The sequence below is a fragment of the Gossypium hirsutum genome, chromosome A05, assembly GCF_007990345.1.
Source record: "Gossypium hirsutum isolate 1008001.06 chromosome A05, Gossypium_hirsutum_v2.1, whole genome shotgun sequence".
NCBI lineage: Eukaryota > Viridiplantae > Streptophyta > Magnoliopsida > Malvales > Malvaceae > Gossypium > Gossypium hirsutum.
Window position 1 is genome coordinate 23120746 of NC_053428.1, and position 18878 is coordinate 23139623.

General features: G+C 33.8%; 2 protein-coding genes across 4 annotated transcripts; one reads left to right on the top strand and one right to left on the bottom strand.

The window, feature by feature from the left end:
* Positions 1–5387: 5387 nt before the first annotated feature.
* Positions 5388–6455, bottom strand: LOC121229491 (uncharacterized). Of its 2 annotated transcripts, none has more exons than XM_041113993.1 (2): positions 6119–6455; positions 5388–5837 (listed from the first exon to the last, which is right to left on the bottom strand). In XM_041113993.1, exons 1-2 carry the CDS (start codon positions 6421–6423, stop codon positions 5672–5674), a joined length of 471 nt encoding a protein of 156 aa, XP_040969927.1. In that variant the 5' UTR covers positions 6424–6455; the 3' UTR covers positions 5388–5671. The 2 variants fall into 2 exon arrangements, with proteins under 2 accessions (XP_040969927.1, XP_040969928.1); XM_041113994.1 differs by having other exon boundaries at positions 5540–5865.
* A 6642-nt stretch (positions 6456–13097) lies between these two features.
* Positions 13098–16830, top strand: LOC107957747 (MDIS1-interacting receptor like kinase 2). Of its 2 annotated transcripts, XM_016893318.2 has the most exons (3): positions 13098–13249; positions 13536–16217; positions 16303–16830. In XM_016893318.2, exons 1-3 carry the CDS (start codon positions 13171–13173, stop codon positions 16593–16595), a joined length of 3054 nt encoding a protein of 1017 aa, XP_016748807.1. In that variant the 5' UTR covers positions 13098–13170; the 3' UTR covers positions 16596–16830. The 2 variants fall into 2 exon arrangements, with proteins under 2 accessions (XP_016748807.1, XP_016748806.1); XM_016893317.2 differs by lacking the exon at positions 13098–13249 and having other exon boundaries at positions 13314–16217.
* The last annotated feature ends 2048 nt before the right edge of the window (positions 16831–18878 follow it).

The following is an 18878-nucleotide window of genomic DNA, read 5'->3' on the forward strand; positions in this document are numbered from 1 at the left end:
ATGTGACAAGGATTATTCGAGAGCCGCTGAACTTTCTTAAAAGAGAAGCCAACGAGCACCATGAGGTTTAGTGAGCAACGAGTCACGGCCCGGATTGAGTAAAAAGGAGATATAAGATACGTCCCTTTTGAAGAGTTCGTGAGACTTATCTTAACGCTCGAACGAAGAAAATGATCGAATGTCTCCACATATGAGGGCAAAGCCGTATATGTATCCGCTTTATGTAAAGAGATTTGTTTTCTAGTAAAGTTGTTCTAATAGAATTGAATCAAGAATCAATGTCTCTTTTTGCATTCATACATCTGCATTACATTTCATTGCACGTATCTCTTCATTCATTAACATTACATTTCATTACATACAATAAATTTCCTAAAATCCAAAAATACGCGTTCATGCATTAACATTACATTTTATTACATACAATAAATTTCCTAAAATCCAAAAATACGCGTTCATGCATCAACATTACATTTCATTGCATACAATAAATTTCCTAAAATCCAAAAGTACGTCGAGTTTAGAACTCTAGTACAAAACCAGATGGATTGGAATTCTTTGAATATATCGATGGTTCGAAAGGTGAAGATGTGTATGCCTTTGAAAAAGAACTAAAAAATGAAAAAACCTATCTTGAATTTGTTTCTACATCCCTAGAGGCGTTTTAAACAACTGGACCGTGGAGGAGATTCTTGTAATTTTTAGGACCATTTCAGAGTAATATTTGGAACGCTCTTATTGTTCTAAGCCTGGGAGCAATAGAAAATCCTTTTGTGAAAATGCACATGTCCACTATTCTTTATTTCAACGAAATGCATCTTTGTGTCTTGTTTTGGCAAATATTCTTTTGTTCCTTCCAATTCATTCATACTCATACCACCAGGTAATTACCCTTTGATTCGTTAGCTCTTTGAGACTTCCTTCGTCCCTAGAATAGGTCTCCAGATATCAATGATATGAGCGACACTGCTATTGACTCAGAACTTTCTTTCAAGCAAGATATGTGTCTAGAGGATCCTCAAGACTTCGAAGATGATCAAGACTGTAGTTTATCTCCTGATTTGTTAAGGATGGTAAGGCAAGTCGAAAAATAGATCCAACCTTACAAAAAAAATTCAGTGGGGAATTGTGAGCTTAGGAGAAGAGAAAAAGGTGAAGATTAGAGCCTGTATCACTGCAGAGACAAAGCGAGATGTCATTGAGTTACTCTAAGAATTCAAAGATGTTTTTAGACAAGTGGATGCTCTTGAGGTTAAGAAGATCTTGGACGAGGAACACGTGCTAATGGTTTTGCAATGGCCAAGCAAATCATGAGATTTGGGTACTGCTGGCCCACCATGGAAGGGGATTGCACCAGTTATACCAAGAAACGCCACAAGTGCCAAATTTACGGAGACAAGATTTATGTGATTCCTTTATCTCTTCATGTTATGAATTTTCCATGGACTTTCTCTATGAGGGGCATGGATGTTATTTGGGCCGACCTCGCCAAAAGCTTCTGGCGGTCATCGATCTATCTTTGTGTTCGTCGATTACTTCATCAAGTGGGTAGAGGTTGTTTCATATGCCAATATCATAAAGTCGACACTCGGTAAATTTCTTGAAGAATCATATGTCAATATGGAATGCCAAAAAGGATCATATTAGACAATGCATTGAATTTGAACAACGGCACAACATCAGAAGTTTGCAGTTTGTTCAAGATTAACACCATATTGCCCTCAAAATGAACAGTTTAGTGGAGGCCAAAAAAAAAGAACAAATAAAAACCAAATAAAAAACAAAAGCAAAAACAAAAAAAAACTCTACCAGGACAACTCATTTCTCATTGGCATATGGAATAGGGACAGTTTTACCCATCGAAGTTGATATTCCTTCCCTTCGAGCCTTGTCAAAGTTGAAGTTGGATGAAGTAGAATGGATCCAGGTCCGATACAATTGAAGAGAAAAGGTTAACAGCTATCCGTCATGGCCAAATGTACCAAAAGCAAATGATGCGAGCTCACCAAAAAAGGTTCACCCTAGAGAATTCCATGAGGGGATCTAATATCGAGGAAGATCCTTCCCATGCAGAAGGACTTCATAGGAAAGTCTATGTCAAACTGGAAAGGACCTTATGTGGAAGGCCTTATCTGAAAAAGCGTCGATATTAACCAAGATGGATGGCAAAAACCTGCCTAATCTTGAGAATTCTGATTCAAGCAATAAATACTTCACTCGAAAAAAGAAACAAAAAAGGAACAAAAAGAAAAAAGGAGAGGCCAAGGTGAAAACCCGCAAAGGGTGCCTTGAGACCAAAGGGGTTTTGAATTGAAAACCCAGGAATGGGCAATTCAAATTTTCGATCAAAGATGAGGCATAGAGTAGTTTTGTCTTCTCCGAATTAACAAGAAGGAAAGATGTTACATCTTGGGTTATCAGCAAAGCCTTCTAGGACTTCTAAACACATATCAAGTTCAAAAGGGTCCTTAAGAAGTTTGGGACAGAGAAGCTCATGCTACGATATCTAGGGCACCTATTTTGATTTTATTCATTTTTTGTATTTTTGACAAAATACATCATCTTGATTAATTTATTCTCATTTTGTATTCTAGCAAATTTGCTATCTTGATTAATTTGTTCATTTAGAGCTTCGCTCTCAACAAATTTTCATCTTATCCATTGTGATAATCTTTTTCATCTTATTCATCTCGTATCTCAGCAAAATTTGCTATCTTGATTGATTTGTTTGTTTAGAGCTTTGCTCTCAACAAAATTTCATTTTGTCCATTTTGATAATCTTTTTCAAGCATTTTTCATTGAAATAACGATTAATGGACTGACAATACACATACAGAAGGAGTTCTGCATATTACTCTGAAAGTTTCTAAATAATACGAGGACCTGAAACAGGACTATTGTTTAGAACTAACCAAACCTAAGGGTTGGAAACATTTGAGAAATGATAGTCTAAATAGCGTCTATTTCTTTAGGTTTTCTGTCAAAGGTACTGGCTGAACAAGAAGGCATCAGTGATAGAACCTTGATGAACAATGAGGAATGACAACCTAAGCATTAAAAATGGATCATTCTCATGACATTCTACAAATATAATACATACACATCCAGTTAGGAGCATTTGATTCATTCTGATCATGTTATCCTAAACACTAGGCGTAAATAGGTCCTATCTTCCTATATTGGTAGGAAGTGGATCGAAGATGCAGATCTTGCCTTCCTGTATTTGGCAGCGAAGCAGATCAAAAGATGGCAGATTTTACCTCCCTGACTACAGTGGAGTACATTGAAGCCGATAACTCTATCTCCCTGCATTTGGCAGTGGAATAGATTGAAGATCAAAGATGGCAGATTTTACCTCCCTGACTACAGTGGAGTACATTGAAGCCGATAACTCTATCTCCCTGCATTTGGCAGTGGAATAGATTGAAGATCAAAGATGGCAGATTTTACCTCCCTGACTACAATGGAGTACATTGAAGCCAATAATTCTATCTCCCTGCATTTGGCAGTGGAATAGATTGAAGATCAAAGATGGCAGATTTTACCTCCCTGACTACAGTGGAGTACATTGAAGCCGATAACTCTATCTCCCTGCATTTGGCAGTGGAATAGATTGAAGATCAAAGATGGCAGATTTTACCTCCCTGACTACAGTGGAGTACATTGAAGCCGATAACTCTATCTCCCTGTATTTGGCAGTGGAATAGATTGAAGATCAAAGATGGCAGATTTTACCTCCATGTGACTACAGTGGAGTACATTGAAGCCGATAACTCTATCTCCCTGTATTTGGCAGTGGAATGGATTGAAGATTGCAGATCTTGCATTCCTGTATTTGGCAGCGAAGCAGATCAAAGATGGCAGATTTTACCTCCTTGACTACAGTGGAGTACATTGAAGCCGATAACTCTATCTCCCTGTATTTGGCAGTGGAATAGATTGAAGATCAAATATGGCAGATTTTACCTCCATGTGACTATAGTGGAGTACATTGAAGCCGATAACTCTATCTCCCTGTATTTGGCAGTGGAATAGATTGAAGATCGAAGATGGCAGATTTTACCTCCCTGACTACAGTGGAGTACATTGAAGCCGATAACTCTATCTCCCTGTATTTGGCAGTGGAATAGATTGAAGATTTCAGATCTTGCCTTCCTGTATTTGGCAGCGAAGCAGATCAAAGATGGCAGATTTTACCTCCATGTGACTACAGTGGAGTACATTGAAGCCGATAACTCTATCTCCCTGTATTTGGCAGTGGAATAGATTGAAGATCGAAGATGGCAGATTTTACCTCTCTGACTACAGTGGAGTACATTGAAGCCGATAACTCTATCTCCCTGTATTTGGCAGTGGAATAGATTGAAGATCGAAGATGGCAGATTTTACCTCCATGTGACTACAGTGGAGTACATTGAAGCCGATAACTCTATCTCCCTGTATTTGGCAGTGGAATAGGTTGAAGATTGCAGATCTTGCCTTCCTGTATTTGGCAGCGAAGCAGATCAAAGATGGCAGATTTTACCTCCCTGACTACAGTGGAGTACATTGAAGCCGATAACTCTATCTCCCTGTATCTGGCAGTGGAATAGATTGAAGATCAAAGATGGCAGATTTTACGTCCCTGACTACAGTGGAGTACATTGAAGCCGATAACTCTATCTCCCTGTATTTGGCAGTGGAATAGATTGCAGATCAAAGATGGCAGATTTTACCTCCATGTGACTACAGTGGAGTACATTGAAGCCGATAACTCTATCTCCCTGTATTTGGCAGTGGAATAGATTGAAGATCGAAGATGGCGGATTTTACCTCCATGTGACTACAGTGGAGTACATTGAAGCCGATAACTCTATCTCCCTGTATTTGGCAGTGGAATAGATTGAAGATTGCAGATCTTGCCTTCCTGTATTTGGCAGCGAAGCAGATCAAAGATGGCAGATTTTACCTCCCTGACTACAGTGGAGTACATTAAAGCCGATAACTCTATCTCCCTGTATTTGGCAGTGGAATAGATTGAAGATCGAAGATGGCAGAGTTTACCTCCCTGACTACAGTGGAGTATATTGAAGCCGATAACTCTATCTCCCTGTATTTGGCAGTGGAATAGATTGAAGATTACAGATCTATCTCCCTAAGCAATGGTGGAGCAGGTTGAAGACGGCGGATTTTACCTCCCTGATTACAGTGGAGTACATTAAAGCCAGTAGTTCTATCTCCTTGGGCAACAGTGGAATAGAGTGAAGATTACAGATCTTATCTCCCTAAGCAATAGTGGAGCAGATCGCATCAAGTCTTATCTCCCTAAGCAGTAGTGGAGCAGACTAAAAACACAAATCTCATCCCCATGGAGTCGTAACAAAGTAGATTGAAGCTACAAGGCGTATCTGAAATTGCAGTAGAGTAGATTGAAGCAACAAGACGTAGTAGGCTGGAATAAGGCTACTTGAAGAAGAAAAGCACCCAAAGAAATTAAGCCTCAACGAGACCAGGCAAATTTGGTCTTTCTTAGTCTTTGCTCTGTTCTCGTTACACGAAAACGAGCAAAGAGGGGCAGCTGTAGAAGCCCAAATTTGCTGGGCCCATTGTCCAAATGAAATAAAATACAACAAACCCAAAATTCAATCCCAATAAACCAAATCCCATAGCCCAAATACCACCAGCCCAATACTCAACTAGCCCAACATAATAAAAAAAAGAGAAACAGACAACAAGAAACCTTGGCTAGCACACCCCACTTTCCTCTGACACTAGCACCATCTTTGGTCACCACCATGTCGGCTACCATGCCCCATGCTTCTGCCAACACCATCCCCGCATGCCTGGCACCTCCATACCTTGCAAGCAGCAATGAAGAGATAGAAACTAATAGAAAATGAAAGTGTAAGGGCTATAAAAGCCATGGAAACTAGTGTAAAAAGGGGGGATTTTAAAAGATTGAAAAAGAGACAAACACAAAAATCCCTCCGAACTTCGAATACAAAGGAAAAAATCAATAAAAAGGTTTGCATTTTTTTTTCTTTTTCTCTCTTCTTTCGAATTTTTTTTTCTTTGTTTTTTTCCCTTCTTTCTATATACATATACATATATATATTATTAAAAAAAATAAAAAAGTTACCTTTTGAACTTCCGGCCACCATGTGCGGTGGCCGGCGACGGTGGCGGCGCGACCAACGGCGGTGGCCCAGTGACCGGGATTTCACCAGAGAAGAAAAGGCTTGAGAGGATTTTAAGGGAGGGGAAGAGTGCATGGAAGCTTTTTTGTTTTTTTTGGATTGGGGGTTGAAAATGAAACACAAAAAAAAAATCTTTGTTTTTAAATAATGGTGTTGAAACGGCACTATGTTGTTTGGTGGGTGGGGTCTGTGCACTTTCCCTAAAAGGGAAATTTATGTGTTTAGTCCTCCTCCCTCGCAAACTCATTCAATTAACCCTCATTTTCTATCTTCTTTTGTTTTTTTAGTTTGGCCTTCAGATCTTGTTTGGTTTTCGTTTTGATCCCTAATTAACTATCCAATATTTATACTTTTATATCCCAAATTTTCATTTGTTTTTAACCATGTCTTAAATCTATTTAATTCATTTATTAACCCTTTTTAAATGTTTCATTTATATGTTATTTCCAATATTTTATATGTTGTTTATTTACATTATTATTGTAAATATTTTATATATATATATATTTTTGTACATTTCCTAATATTTTCTTTTATTGTAGATATTATTATTACTATTATATTACATTACTATTCTTATTGTTATCTATTTATTTATATATTTAAAATTTCGGTACATATATATACTTATATATTTTTATATATTTTTCAACTTATATACATACCTATATATTTATATACATATTTTCATTTTCATAAATATATACACGTACACATTTTTCTCTAATATATATATGTATATATATACTCATATACATTTCTTACTATATCTTATAATTTATATATATACACGTACATATTCTCTATTTATTTTAAATATATTTTTTTATATTTCATATTTTCTACATGCATATATATATACTTATCTATTTACATATTTTAATTCATATACCTATACATGTATACATATTTACATATATTTTTATATTTAATAATCTCACAATACGTATACATATATAGATTTTTCATATTTTCATAATTTTGTGTACATTCATGTATATACGTTCTTTACATCTATTCATTATTTATTTATTTATCTTCATTTTCATTATTATTTATATTTAATAATCTTATTTCCGTTGCTATTACTCGTGTTGTTTTTATGCCATCATATTCATTATTGTTTTGCTATGCATATTAACACCATACATCAAAAAGAAATTTTTTAATTAAGGAAATATTTCGCATTTGGAAAGTTCGAGAAAACGTGCCCTAACGTGCTGGGTTTCGATTCCTCGTTCGACCAAATGGCCAAATACCTTTTTAAACTTTCAATGATAAAGGCAATATTCCGTATTTAGAAAATTCGAGAAAATCGTGCCCTAACTTACTGAGCTTCGATTTTTCTCGCGTTGTTCCTAAATAATCGAACATCCTTTGAAAATTAAAATAAATGAGGTTTAAATAAAAAATAAAAGGAAAGCTCACTCTCAAAAAATACAAGGTGTCGTGTCCTAACTTACTGGATGTGACATTTTGTTAATTCGAGATAAGAAGGCATTTTTCATTTTGACTTATCCAAGTAATTTTTTTTAAAAAAAATAACGCAATATAAAGAAGGATCTTATTTTTAAATTCTTTTCGAGTTTTTAATTTTCGACATAAAGACATTAAATAATCAACTAAGGTACCAATTTTGGGCGTGTCGAGGGTGCTAATCCTTCCTCGTGCGTAACCGACTCCCGAACCTTTTTTTCTGAATTTCGTAGACCAAAATCGTTGTTTTCATAAAATTAAATCATTTATTAAAAATAACCACTTTTTGAGGTGACCCGATCACACCTCATCAAAAAATGATTGGTGGCGACTCCCGTTTTCATTCTTTTTTTCAAAATCCAAGTCGACCCGTTTTCATCCAAAAAAATGGTGTCAACAATAATATTTACCCCTAAGCCATCAATGCTATACAAAATATTGAACATCATATGCTATACAAAATATTGTAATCAACTTATAACTTCAGACATGATAAATTAGCTTGTTATGTTAGTTATATCATAGCAAGTTTTCTTGGTTATCAATGACGACTTTGACTTTCAATCCAACCACCATCTACAGTACATATATTGCCGGCTTTACTTTCCATTTCCTTGTAGAAGCTCCTGCTCAATGATTGGCTCTCAGAGACAAAAATCTATGGTTGGTTCAAATTTTCTGGTTTTAATCAGGCTGCCTTTAGTTTGAAATTGTTTTGGTTTAATGATCGAGGGGCTTTTTCAAATGCTATTGACTTTTATAATTGAAATTTTCAACAGTCATAGTAATTCTTTTTTTATATATATTATAATATTTGAGTTGGTAGAATTTGTGTGATGATGTGTGTTTGAAGACTATTAAATTAACAATTCTTCAAATCTTCAAATGATATTCGTCTTCACTGTAGATATTGGTGTTAAGATTTTGGGGTTAATTATAATTTTAAAAAGAATTAGAGGATTGAATGAGAATGTATTTAATCAAAACTTTAAAAAAATAAAGACTTAATGAGATTTTAAAGGGAATTAATTAAAAAAATTTAAAATAATTTAAAAGACAATTTTTCATTAAGTTTAAAAGTATTTACGGGAATGACTTGAAAATAATAGTGCTTGTGGGTTATAGCACCCTCGTAGCTGGTACTCATGCCTGCAATTTCCAAAAATTACTTGATAATTGGAAAAATGGTTAAAAAAATAATTTTTTGGTGCCAACAGTGACACTCATATACATGTATATATAGTTTTTCATCCATATTTTTAAAAATACATATTATAAAAATAAAATTAAATGTACAGTGTGACAAGTCACCGACACATCTTTTTCAAAAAAAAGAAAAGAAAATTACTTTAGTTTTTGATACGGACACTGTGGTGAACGGCACCCACACAGTAAAAAAAAAGAGAGACTTACACAGTAGAAAGCACGTAAAATCTCGGAAGCACATACAAGGATGTGGCACGTCAATTTCCAAAAACACAGCTGGGTTACGAAAACTATAATATAATAAAGATATATATAAGCATTTATATTATGTACTTTTATTGATTTTGAATGAATGTATATGCAACAAGCCCTAAATTTTTAAACTTATTTGATAACTGTATTTTTTTCATGATAAGGGAGGGGTCCAAGGATCAATCTTAAGATTTGATGTCGACCAAAATTTCATTTCAACTGAAGTTTTTTTCTATTACCCCAAGGGCGAAGTTGACATTTTAATAATTATACTTAATATTATAAAAAGATGGCCCCGAAAATCTTGTAAACTTAAAAAGTTATCATCCAATAAAGAACCCAAGTTCCATCCACTTCAAATATTCTTCTCTTGTTTCCTAACAATGTGGAAGCTGAAATCATCAGGTTGAGCAAAACAACAGCTCATCTCTTTTCACTTCTTCTCCCCAACTTTACATCACTATATAGTCTCACCTGCATGGATCTAAGGCCCCCAAGGAAAAAGATGGCTTTGTTCTCAATGCTTCTTTATATTTTCTTAATTGAGGTGTTCCGTTAATTTCTTGAGGGGCTGTGGGCATTAGGGTTCACTTTTGGAGAAAAGTTAGGCAAAAAATCCTTCATCCCATGCCATTCTGCATTTTTCCCATATCAAAGCGTGCTTATATAGACCATGTCCAGTTTTCCATTTGTTTGTTGTGTCCATTATGTATTCCAGACACTGATTCAACAATGATATGAGGAGAAGGAAGCTATGTCCATGCTTCATAGCATATTATATATCCCACACCTAAGCGCAGACTAAGATATTTGACTGACCTCAAAATAGATGGCAATTGGCAAGGACATCATGTTGTAATCATATAAATCTTGAACAGCCTTGACAGGACCTTTTTCATGCTCCGGCTTTCTGTTTAAGCCACAACCAAACCAAAGGACAGAAATAAGTATAAGAAATCCAACAACCAGTCCAAAGAAAATTATCCAATTTCATACTACCTATTCCTAAATCCTATATACAGATACAGAATTTTATGAGAAACATGGAAGGTAATATATAAAGATAACGAGAAAACCCCAAAGACATCTGTTTAACCTTTTCCTTTGAAATTTGTATAGACAAAAATCATGATGCAGGCTTTTATAAGCAACTCATTTTCCCTTTGAAATTAGTATGTCACAGAAGTGAAAAGAGTGCCGGCACCAAAAACTAAAGGAAAATAATTGTTTTTACTGGCAAAGGGGTGCTCACCGCCAGAGTGCGCGCACCAAAAAAAAAATTGAAAAAGGGTGCCGGTCACCTAGTACACGTTACCCTAAAAAAGTTATTATTTTTTATACACGATAGAACATATATTTTTAAAAATTTGGATGAACAAAATACACATACGTGCTGTAATGTCAACACCAAAAAAGTATTTTTTAAATTTTTTCGGCAATTATCAGGTAATTATTACCTAATTATTGACATGGGTGCTGGCCATGAGGTGCCATAACCCTCGACATCATTCATTTCAAGTTATTCCTGATAATATTTTTGAATTCGGATTATCTTTGTAAATATTTAATTGTTTTGAGTCAATTTGGTAAAATAGCCACTATATTGTAAAAAATTTCAAGCAATGAAATTAAATAAATTTATATTTTAGTTATTTAACTTCAAAAAGTTAAAATGGTTACCGAATGATTTAGAAATTTAAAGTGATTGGATTATTCAAAAAATTTTTATATAAGTGACAAGGTTATTAAAAAGTTTTTATTTAAGTGACAAGGTTATTAAGTTTTTTTATAATAAAAAAAATTCGTTAGCGAACTTCAAACAACGATTCAATGATTGATATAGTAGATTAAAATTCATCGACGAATATAAAAATATAGCTTAGGTCTAAAGTAATTCGATAGTTAGTGTCCAAGGGCGTATATAGGGGGTAGGTAGGGTCCTTGCCCCCCCCAAAGTGAAAAATTGCTATTTTAGTCCTTTCATAACCAATGAATTTATAAATTATTATATGGTGAAATTATATTTTGACCCCTAAAAATGAAAAAAAAAATCTTTTTAGTCTCTTAAAAATGACAAAATAATAAATTAATAAATGATAAAATTATGTTTTGACCTCTCAAAATTTTATAATTAATTTTTGGCCCCTCTTTAGAAAATTCTAGATTTGCTCCTATTGGAGTCAAAGATCAGGAAAAAAAAAGTTGTTTGGATTTTGACTCATAGATTCAAAACGTTCAAAGTTGTTTTATGAAAAAAGAATTGAACTGTAGAAGAGAAAGACGAGAGAGCTTTCGATTAGTGCAGATAGTGTGAATAGAAAAGGCTATATAATAGTGATTTTAACAATCCGGAGACTTAAATGAAAATTTTGAATAATTTAATGATCATTTTATAACTTTTTAAAATTGAGTGATAAAAATATAAGCTTGCTAATAGCTTAGTGACACTGAATGTAATTGAGTGACACTGAATGTGATTTACCCATAAAATTTTAAAAATTAAATAATTTTTTTTAATTTTTTTAACTAAAATATTTTTCATTTTGAATGGAGACTAAACAAAATTCGATAACGTACTAAAACAACACTTAATTCAGTGACAAAAGTTAACTCGAGTGAGGCAGACATGTGATTAATGTCAAAGACTTCTTAAAATCTTTCCCCTTTAATTTCTTTTAATATTTAACTACCATTAACTCTCTGTTTAACTAGGAGATTGACATTTTTTTCAATAATTTATTTGATTAAGTACTACGTATTTTTAAATTTAAAAAATTATGAATTAAGTAATTATTTACTTTTTTAATATAAAGTAATTATTTATTATTAATTTAAAGGTTAAATACTATTTTTTTGGCTGTTATATTATAGTTAAATCATCACTTTAATATTTTTACTATTTTTTTATTAATTTGACTGCTATACTTTCATTCGTCATTTTTCTTATTCTAATTTAAATTTCTGTTAAAAAATAAACCAATCAATGACTCTTTACTACATGTGAAGAAAACAATAAAAAAATACTAAAATTTTCAGAAAATTTTAAAAAATAATCAAAAGTCCAAAAAATATAAAATAAAAACCCTCAAAAAATCTTAAAATCTTAAAAAATTATAAAAAAACTAAATAATCAAAATATATTTTTTAAGATTGTATTTTTTAAAAAAATTACAAGTATCCGAAACATTAAAAATAATTTTAAAAAATCATAAAATTTTAAAAATATATATGTTTGGATTTTTTTAATAATTTTATTATAAATTTTAATTATATTTACTATCGTTGACATAATATCTAAAATTACTCAAATAGGAGAAATTTTAAATTTTTTAAATAAAAAAATTATCATAAAATATTATAAAATTCTAAGATTTTCTAAAAATACTAAAATTCGAAACAAAGGTTTTCCCCCTAAACTTTATGATTTTTTTGAAGTTTTGCGTACTTATAGTATTATAGAATATTTCTATAAAATTCAAAAATAGACTATGTGTTTAATTTTTTTATAATTTTCTAAACTTATGAATATTTGTTATAAGTTCTTAGACATTTGGGGCTAGCCTGTCCTTAAATAAGTAAAAGTTAAAATATGTCTTTTTAACTCTATTTATGTTCGACAATTTAGAATTTAATCTTTATATTTTTATTGGTAGGAATTTAATCTTTTTATTTTTTAAATTTCAAAAATCAGGTTTAATTATTAAATTTAAATTTATTACAATTTTTTTAATTTCATTATTATCTAATGAGTGTTTTTTTATGTCAAAATATAACAACAATAACAAATTTTTAAAGAAAAAAAATTAACAGTCTTAACGATTAGATTAAAGTAAAAATATTAAATTTTTGAAAATAAATATATAGGAACTAAAATCAAATTTCGTAAAGAGAATGGAACCTTTTGCATATTTTAACCATAAGTAAACTATCTTTAATAAATAATGGCTTTTTAAATACGTCGTCTCTTAGAGAAACCATGGTCAAACACAAGACTGGTGGAGAGTGGAGAGTGAACGTAGATCCGATTTAACAATAAAAGATTAGTCTTTCCAAGTTTTAAATGCGGTATGAAGTGCTTGCTTTCAACGTCTTTCAAAGACCAAACTTGCAATGGAGGGGAAGACGAAGACCCCAACAGTGTAAGCCAAATTTCCAAGTCTTCCTTTTATTATTTTTATATTTTAAGTCTGGGTATGGCAATTCAACTTTCCAATGAGTAAAAAAGATAAAACATCATAAAGGAAATTAACCTTATATAAATTTATATCCAAATTGCACATAAGCTTAAAACTAAATATCAATAATGAAATACTGTTGGGAACCTTGAGTTGTTAAAGATGAAGAGAGTAGCCTGGCTTCCTTCCCTGCTGCTCCTGATAGTTACGTTGCATACTTGTTTATCTGATGTTGAGTCTAATTCTACAGCAGAAGCACTTGCGCTCCTCAATTGGAAAGCCAGCCTTCTATCCCTCACAAACCGTTCTGTTTTGCCTTCGTGGACAGTCTCGCCTGGAAATGCACAAGCAAGTCCCTGCGGTTGGTTTGGGATCCATTGCAAGGGTGACAGTGTTTCCAGAATCAATCTTACGAGTTATGGTGTAAAAGGTACATTCCATGCATTTCCATTCTCATCTTTGCCTAAGCTTGACGAGTTAGACCTTAGCATCAATGGACTTTTTGGCACAATCCCACCTCAAATCAATCAACTCTCTAATCTCACTTACCTTGATTTATCATATAATCAGTTGTCTGGAAAAATCCCACCTCAAATTGGTCAATTTATTCATCTGAAGACCCTTCACCTTGTTCAAAACCTGTTGAATGGCTCCATCCCTGACGAAATAGGTCAGCTAGAGTCCCTCGAAGAGCTTGCCTTGCAAAACAACTATCTAAATGGTTCCATCCCTTCTTCTTTGGGTAACTTGGCCAACCTGACCTACTTGTATATGTTAAATAATTCCCTTTCTGGTAACATCCCTTCAGAAATAGGAAAACTTAGCAGCTTGCAGGAACTTTACATTGACAACAACCAACTCACAGGTTCCATCCCTTCCACTTTTAGAAACCTAAAACACTTGAGATTGCTCAATTTGTCCACTAACAGTCTTTCAGGATCCATCCCTTCTGAATTTGGGCATATGGAATCTCTGAATTGGTTAGTACTTTTTAAAAACAATCTATCAGGTTTCATCCCACCCTCACTCGGAAACTTGACTGATCTGACCATTCTCCAACTGTATGAAAATAAGCTTTTTGGCCCCATTCCTGAAGAGTTAGGGAACTTGAAATTATTGGTTTTCCTAGAGGTGAGTCAAAACCAACTCAATGGTTCTATTCCATCTTCATTTGCTAATTTGAGCAACTTGGAAACTTTGTTCCTCCGAGACAACCAACTTTCCGGTCCCATACCTCAAGAAATAGGAAACTTCATGAAAATGTGGATGTTGGAACTCGATGGAAACCAGTTCACTGGGCAGCTGCCACAAAACATTTGCAGAGGTGGAACACTGGAATATTTCATAGCCAATGATAACCATTTCAGAGGACCAATACCCAAAGACTTGAAAAACTGCAGCAGCCTAAAAAGAGTGCGCCTGGAAAGAAATAGACTGACTGGAAACATATCAGAAGATTTCGGAGTCTATCCAAGCTTGAAATTTATAAGCCTTAGTGACAATGACTTTTATGGTGAAATTTCACCTCAGTGGGCGTCGTGCAATAATTTGAGCAGCCTACAGATTGCCCGGAACAACATCACTGGCAGAATACCACCTGAGCTTGGAAACTCAGCTCAGCTTCAGGCTCTTGATCTTTCTTCAAATCATTTAGTTGGGGAGATTCCTAAGGAACTGACAAAATTGACATCTTTAACAAGGCTTATTTTGTCAGGGAATCAACTCTCTGGTGGTATACCAGTGGAAGTTGGATCTTTTTCCCAACTCGAGTATCTTGATTTGTCGGCAAACAGATTGAGTCAGTCCATCCCCGAGACTATAGGGGATATGTTGAAATTGTACTACTTGAATTTGAGTAGTAACAATTTCAGCCTTGGAATTCCACGTCAGATAGGCAAGTTAGTTCAAGTGAATGAATTAGATCTGAGTCAAAACATGCTTTCAGGGGAGATTCCAACACAATTTCAATCTTTGCAGAGCTTGTCAACGTTGAACCTCTCTTACAATAACCTCTCTGGTAGCATCACCATTTTCAATGAGCTCCGAGGCTTGGTCCAAGTTGACATAGCACATAATGAATTGGAGGGTCCAGTTCCTGATGTCCCAGCGTTTCAGAATGCTTCAATACAAGCATTAGAAGGAAACAAGGGTTTGTGTGGCAATGTTAGTGGGTTGAAACCTTGCAAGCTTTCTAAAAACGGCCACCACAAGTTACTCTACGGAATCATGCTTCCTCTGTTAGGAGCTGCTATCCTTTCAATTGCTATTCTGGCTTTGTTTTTTGGCTTAAAAAAAAAAGGCAAAGATGCAGATGAAGAAAGGGAAAGCACCAAGATTGATGAGAACCTCTTTGCAATATCGTCCGTCGATGGAAGATTGTTATATGCTGAGATTATAAGTGCTACTAAAAACTTTAATTCTCAGTGCTGCGTTAGAAAGGGAGAATACGGAAATGTATACCGAGTACAACTGTCATCAGGTGATATTGTAGCTGTGAAGAAAGTCTTTCCACTGCATGCTGATGAAGTTAGAACTGCAAAAGAATTCCAAAATGAAGTAATGGCGCTCATAGATATACAGCATGGTAATATTGTGAAGTTCTACGGGTTTTGTTGCTCTGCTGAACAATCATTCTTGGTTTACAAATACCTCGAAAAAGGTAGTTTGGCTACCAATCTAAGCAATGATGAAACAGCAAAAGAATTGGACTGGGATAAAAGGCTGAATATTATAAATGGGGTTGCTTATGCCCTGTCTTACTTGCACCATGATTGCTCACCACCAATTGTCCATCGAGACATTACAAGCAACAATGTTTTACTCGACTTGGAATTTGAAGCTCACATTTCAGGTTTTGGCATGGCTAAACTTCTCAGTCCAGACTCATCTAATTGGACCAATCTTGCTGGAACATATGGATATGTCGCACCAGGTGATGTAGTTTATAGAAATCTTTTGGTGCATGAAAGGTAGATCATTGTTCTGTAATTGACTATTTCTTTGTCTTTCCTTGGCAGAGCTTGCCTACACAATGAAGGTTACAGAAAAGTGTGACGTTTATAGTTTTGGAGTGCTGATTCTGGAAGTTATCGTGGGAGCACATCCGGGTGATTTGATCGCCACGCTACCATCTTCATCCCTTGAAATGCGGCTTCTGGTGAAAGATGTCTTGGATCAGAAGCCTTTACCTCCATCAGCATACATTCAAGACAAACTAGTATCTTTAATGAAGATTGCTTTTATGTGTTTGGCTGACAATCCACATTCTAGACCAACCATGTGCGCTGTTTCTCAGCTGTTAGCCAGCTGAATCTTTTCCTCCCAAGGGTCTTACATTGAATTGCAGACTGCCATGTACGGTGTTTCTCAGCTGTTACTCTTTGAAGTCCTAATATTTTTATTGTTGTGTCATTGCTGATATACAAGTAGATTACTAAGGAAACTTTACCAGGTTTTCATGTATCATATTTATGTTTAAAGTGATTTCCAAGCAAATAGACCCCATTATGTAACTTATTTTGAAAAAAGTAGATTTGATTTTAATACTTCTCATTACACATTCCCATATGATATATAAAATATTCTAACTTAAGACGCATTTAACAGAGGACTTCGACTTTCAAACGTGCAATTATCTGCAGTATATATGTCGAATTTACTTACAATCCCATTGCACAAGCTGGTCAGTGACTGGCTCTCTGAGAGAAAAATCTATGGTCCGTCCAAATGTCAAGCTATGCATCGAAGTTTTTTCTACAGTATTAGTATCTGGCACTTATATTGGGTACGTAAGTATAGATAAGATCATCCAAATAAATGAAAAAGCTAAGAAAAATTGAGTTGGAAGGATTTGCGATGTCTGTTTGAAGAATATTACATTAACCAGTCTTGAAATCTTCAAATAGCTATGACTTGTCTTCAGGAAATTAGTAACTATGAAAGCTACCCTTTAACAACTTAATTTAATGTCCATTGACATTATTAAGTCCCCAAAAATCAACAGTACTTTTGGAGCTTGACCCCAAACCTCAACAAGTACCTCTCCATGCAGCTATGTAACCATATTCCATCTGAACATATTTAATGTTTCCATACTCTCTTTCCTTGATTTGGCTAACAATTCCATCCGAACTTTCCTTGTTGACAAGTCTAGACCACCTTGCTATGGCTCGTAACAACATAAATGGCACCATACCAAAATAGATAGGGAAGTTGAGATCACTTTCTCAACTCTTTTTTGCAAAAAAATGAACTGACAGACAATATCCATTCTCCTATAGGGAAATTGAGCAACTTGGTTAATCTCTACCTTGGCGACAATGAACTCTACGTCTCCATCCCTGACTTGAATTGTTTGATTTGTCAAGAAACCATCTTGATGGTAGGTTCTGTAACAACCTAATTTTCAGTGGTGTCGGGAACAGTGATTCGAGATCACTAAATCCGACGAGTAAGTTTAAAAATTTAGTAAATTAAAATTTATTAGTCAAGTGTGAATTTAGAAATATATTTGAATTAGAGAATTTTGTGAATTAAAAGAATTTATTAGGTCAAATGGGTCAAAAACAAGGTATCGAGACCTCGAATTTATAAACTGAGCCAAAAATATTTTTAGAAATATTTATGGAGTGTCATTGAGTTAGTATTAAAGTTTTGTTATTAAAGTTTTGTTAGAAAATTTTAACGTTTTGATAGTTAATTAATTAAAAAAGACTAAATTGTAAAAAGTGTAAAATGTGTTAAAGTGATTAAATAGCTCGTGTTAAAAAAAGGACTTATAGGACAATTAAGCCTAAAAATAAGTAGGCTGAACGGCAAGGGCAGAAAAATCAGCAAGAAAATAAAGTGAAATAAGGGCAAAATTGGAAATGTTACAAATAACTAAATAAAATAAAGACTAAATTGAAAAATCTAGAGATATCACCATTTTTCTTCAGCAAAAACGCCATAGGAGGTCTGGAATAAGCTGGTTTTTCATATTTTTGCACCATGTGAGTTCAATTCTTGCTTCTTCTTTAAAATTTTTATGTTTTTGTGACTTTTACAATTAGGTCTAACTATTGAATTCATTAGTTTTTAATTCTATAAGTGAAATTGAAATTTGACATGGACAAGTGTTGTATGTTTAAGATGAATTATCATGAATTTGAAGCTTTTAATTCATTATATGATGAATTTATTAAGTGATTTTAATAGAAATTGATTTTTAGGACCTAATTGTGAAAAAGTTTAGAATTAGGGTTTGACGTTGAAATTATGAATGCAAAAGGGTATATAGTGGTTTATAATGATGGAATAAAGTGTTAATTGAGGAAAATTATCTCAATTGATGGGTTAATTAATCGGGGACTAAATTGTAAAAATTATAAAATTTGGGGTAAAAGTGTTATTTTAAAAATTAAAGGGCACAAATTGTGAAGTGAATTAGAATTTAATTTGATGCTAATAAATGGAAAATTTTATATTTTAGATCAAGAATCCGAAGATAAATGCGAAAAAGAGAAAATTATCGATTAGTCCTTGAATTTCTACAACTTCTACAAATTGACCCAGGTAAATTCATATGGTTGAATTATTATTATTAGTTTTTAAT

Excerpts from the sequence above, each read along its gene's own strand:
- LOC121229491 (XM_041113993.1), bottom strand. The coding sequence starts at position 6,423 with ATGAGTTTGCGAGGGAGGAGGACTAAACACATAAATTTCCCTTTTAGG. Across the intron at positions 5,838-6,118 it reads GGTGGCCGGAAGTTCAAAAG|GTATGGAGGTGCCAGGCATG; the intron begins GTAACTTTTTTA and ends GCTGCTTGCAAG.
- LOC107957747 (XM_016893317.2), top strand. The coding sequence starts at position 13,448 with ATGAAGAGAGTAGCCTGGCTTCCTTCCCTGCTGCTCCTGATAGTTACG. Across the intron at positions 16,218-16,302 it reads ATATGGATATGTCGCACCAG|AGCTTGCCTACACAATGAAG; the intron begins GTGATGTAGTTT and ends TTTCCTTGGCAG.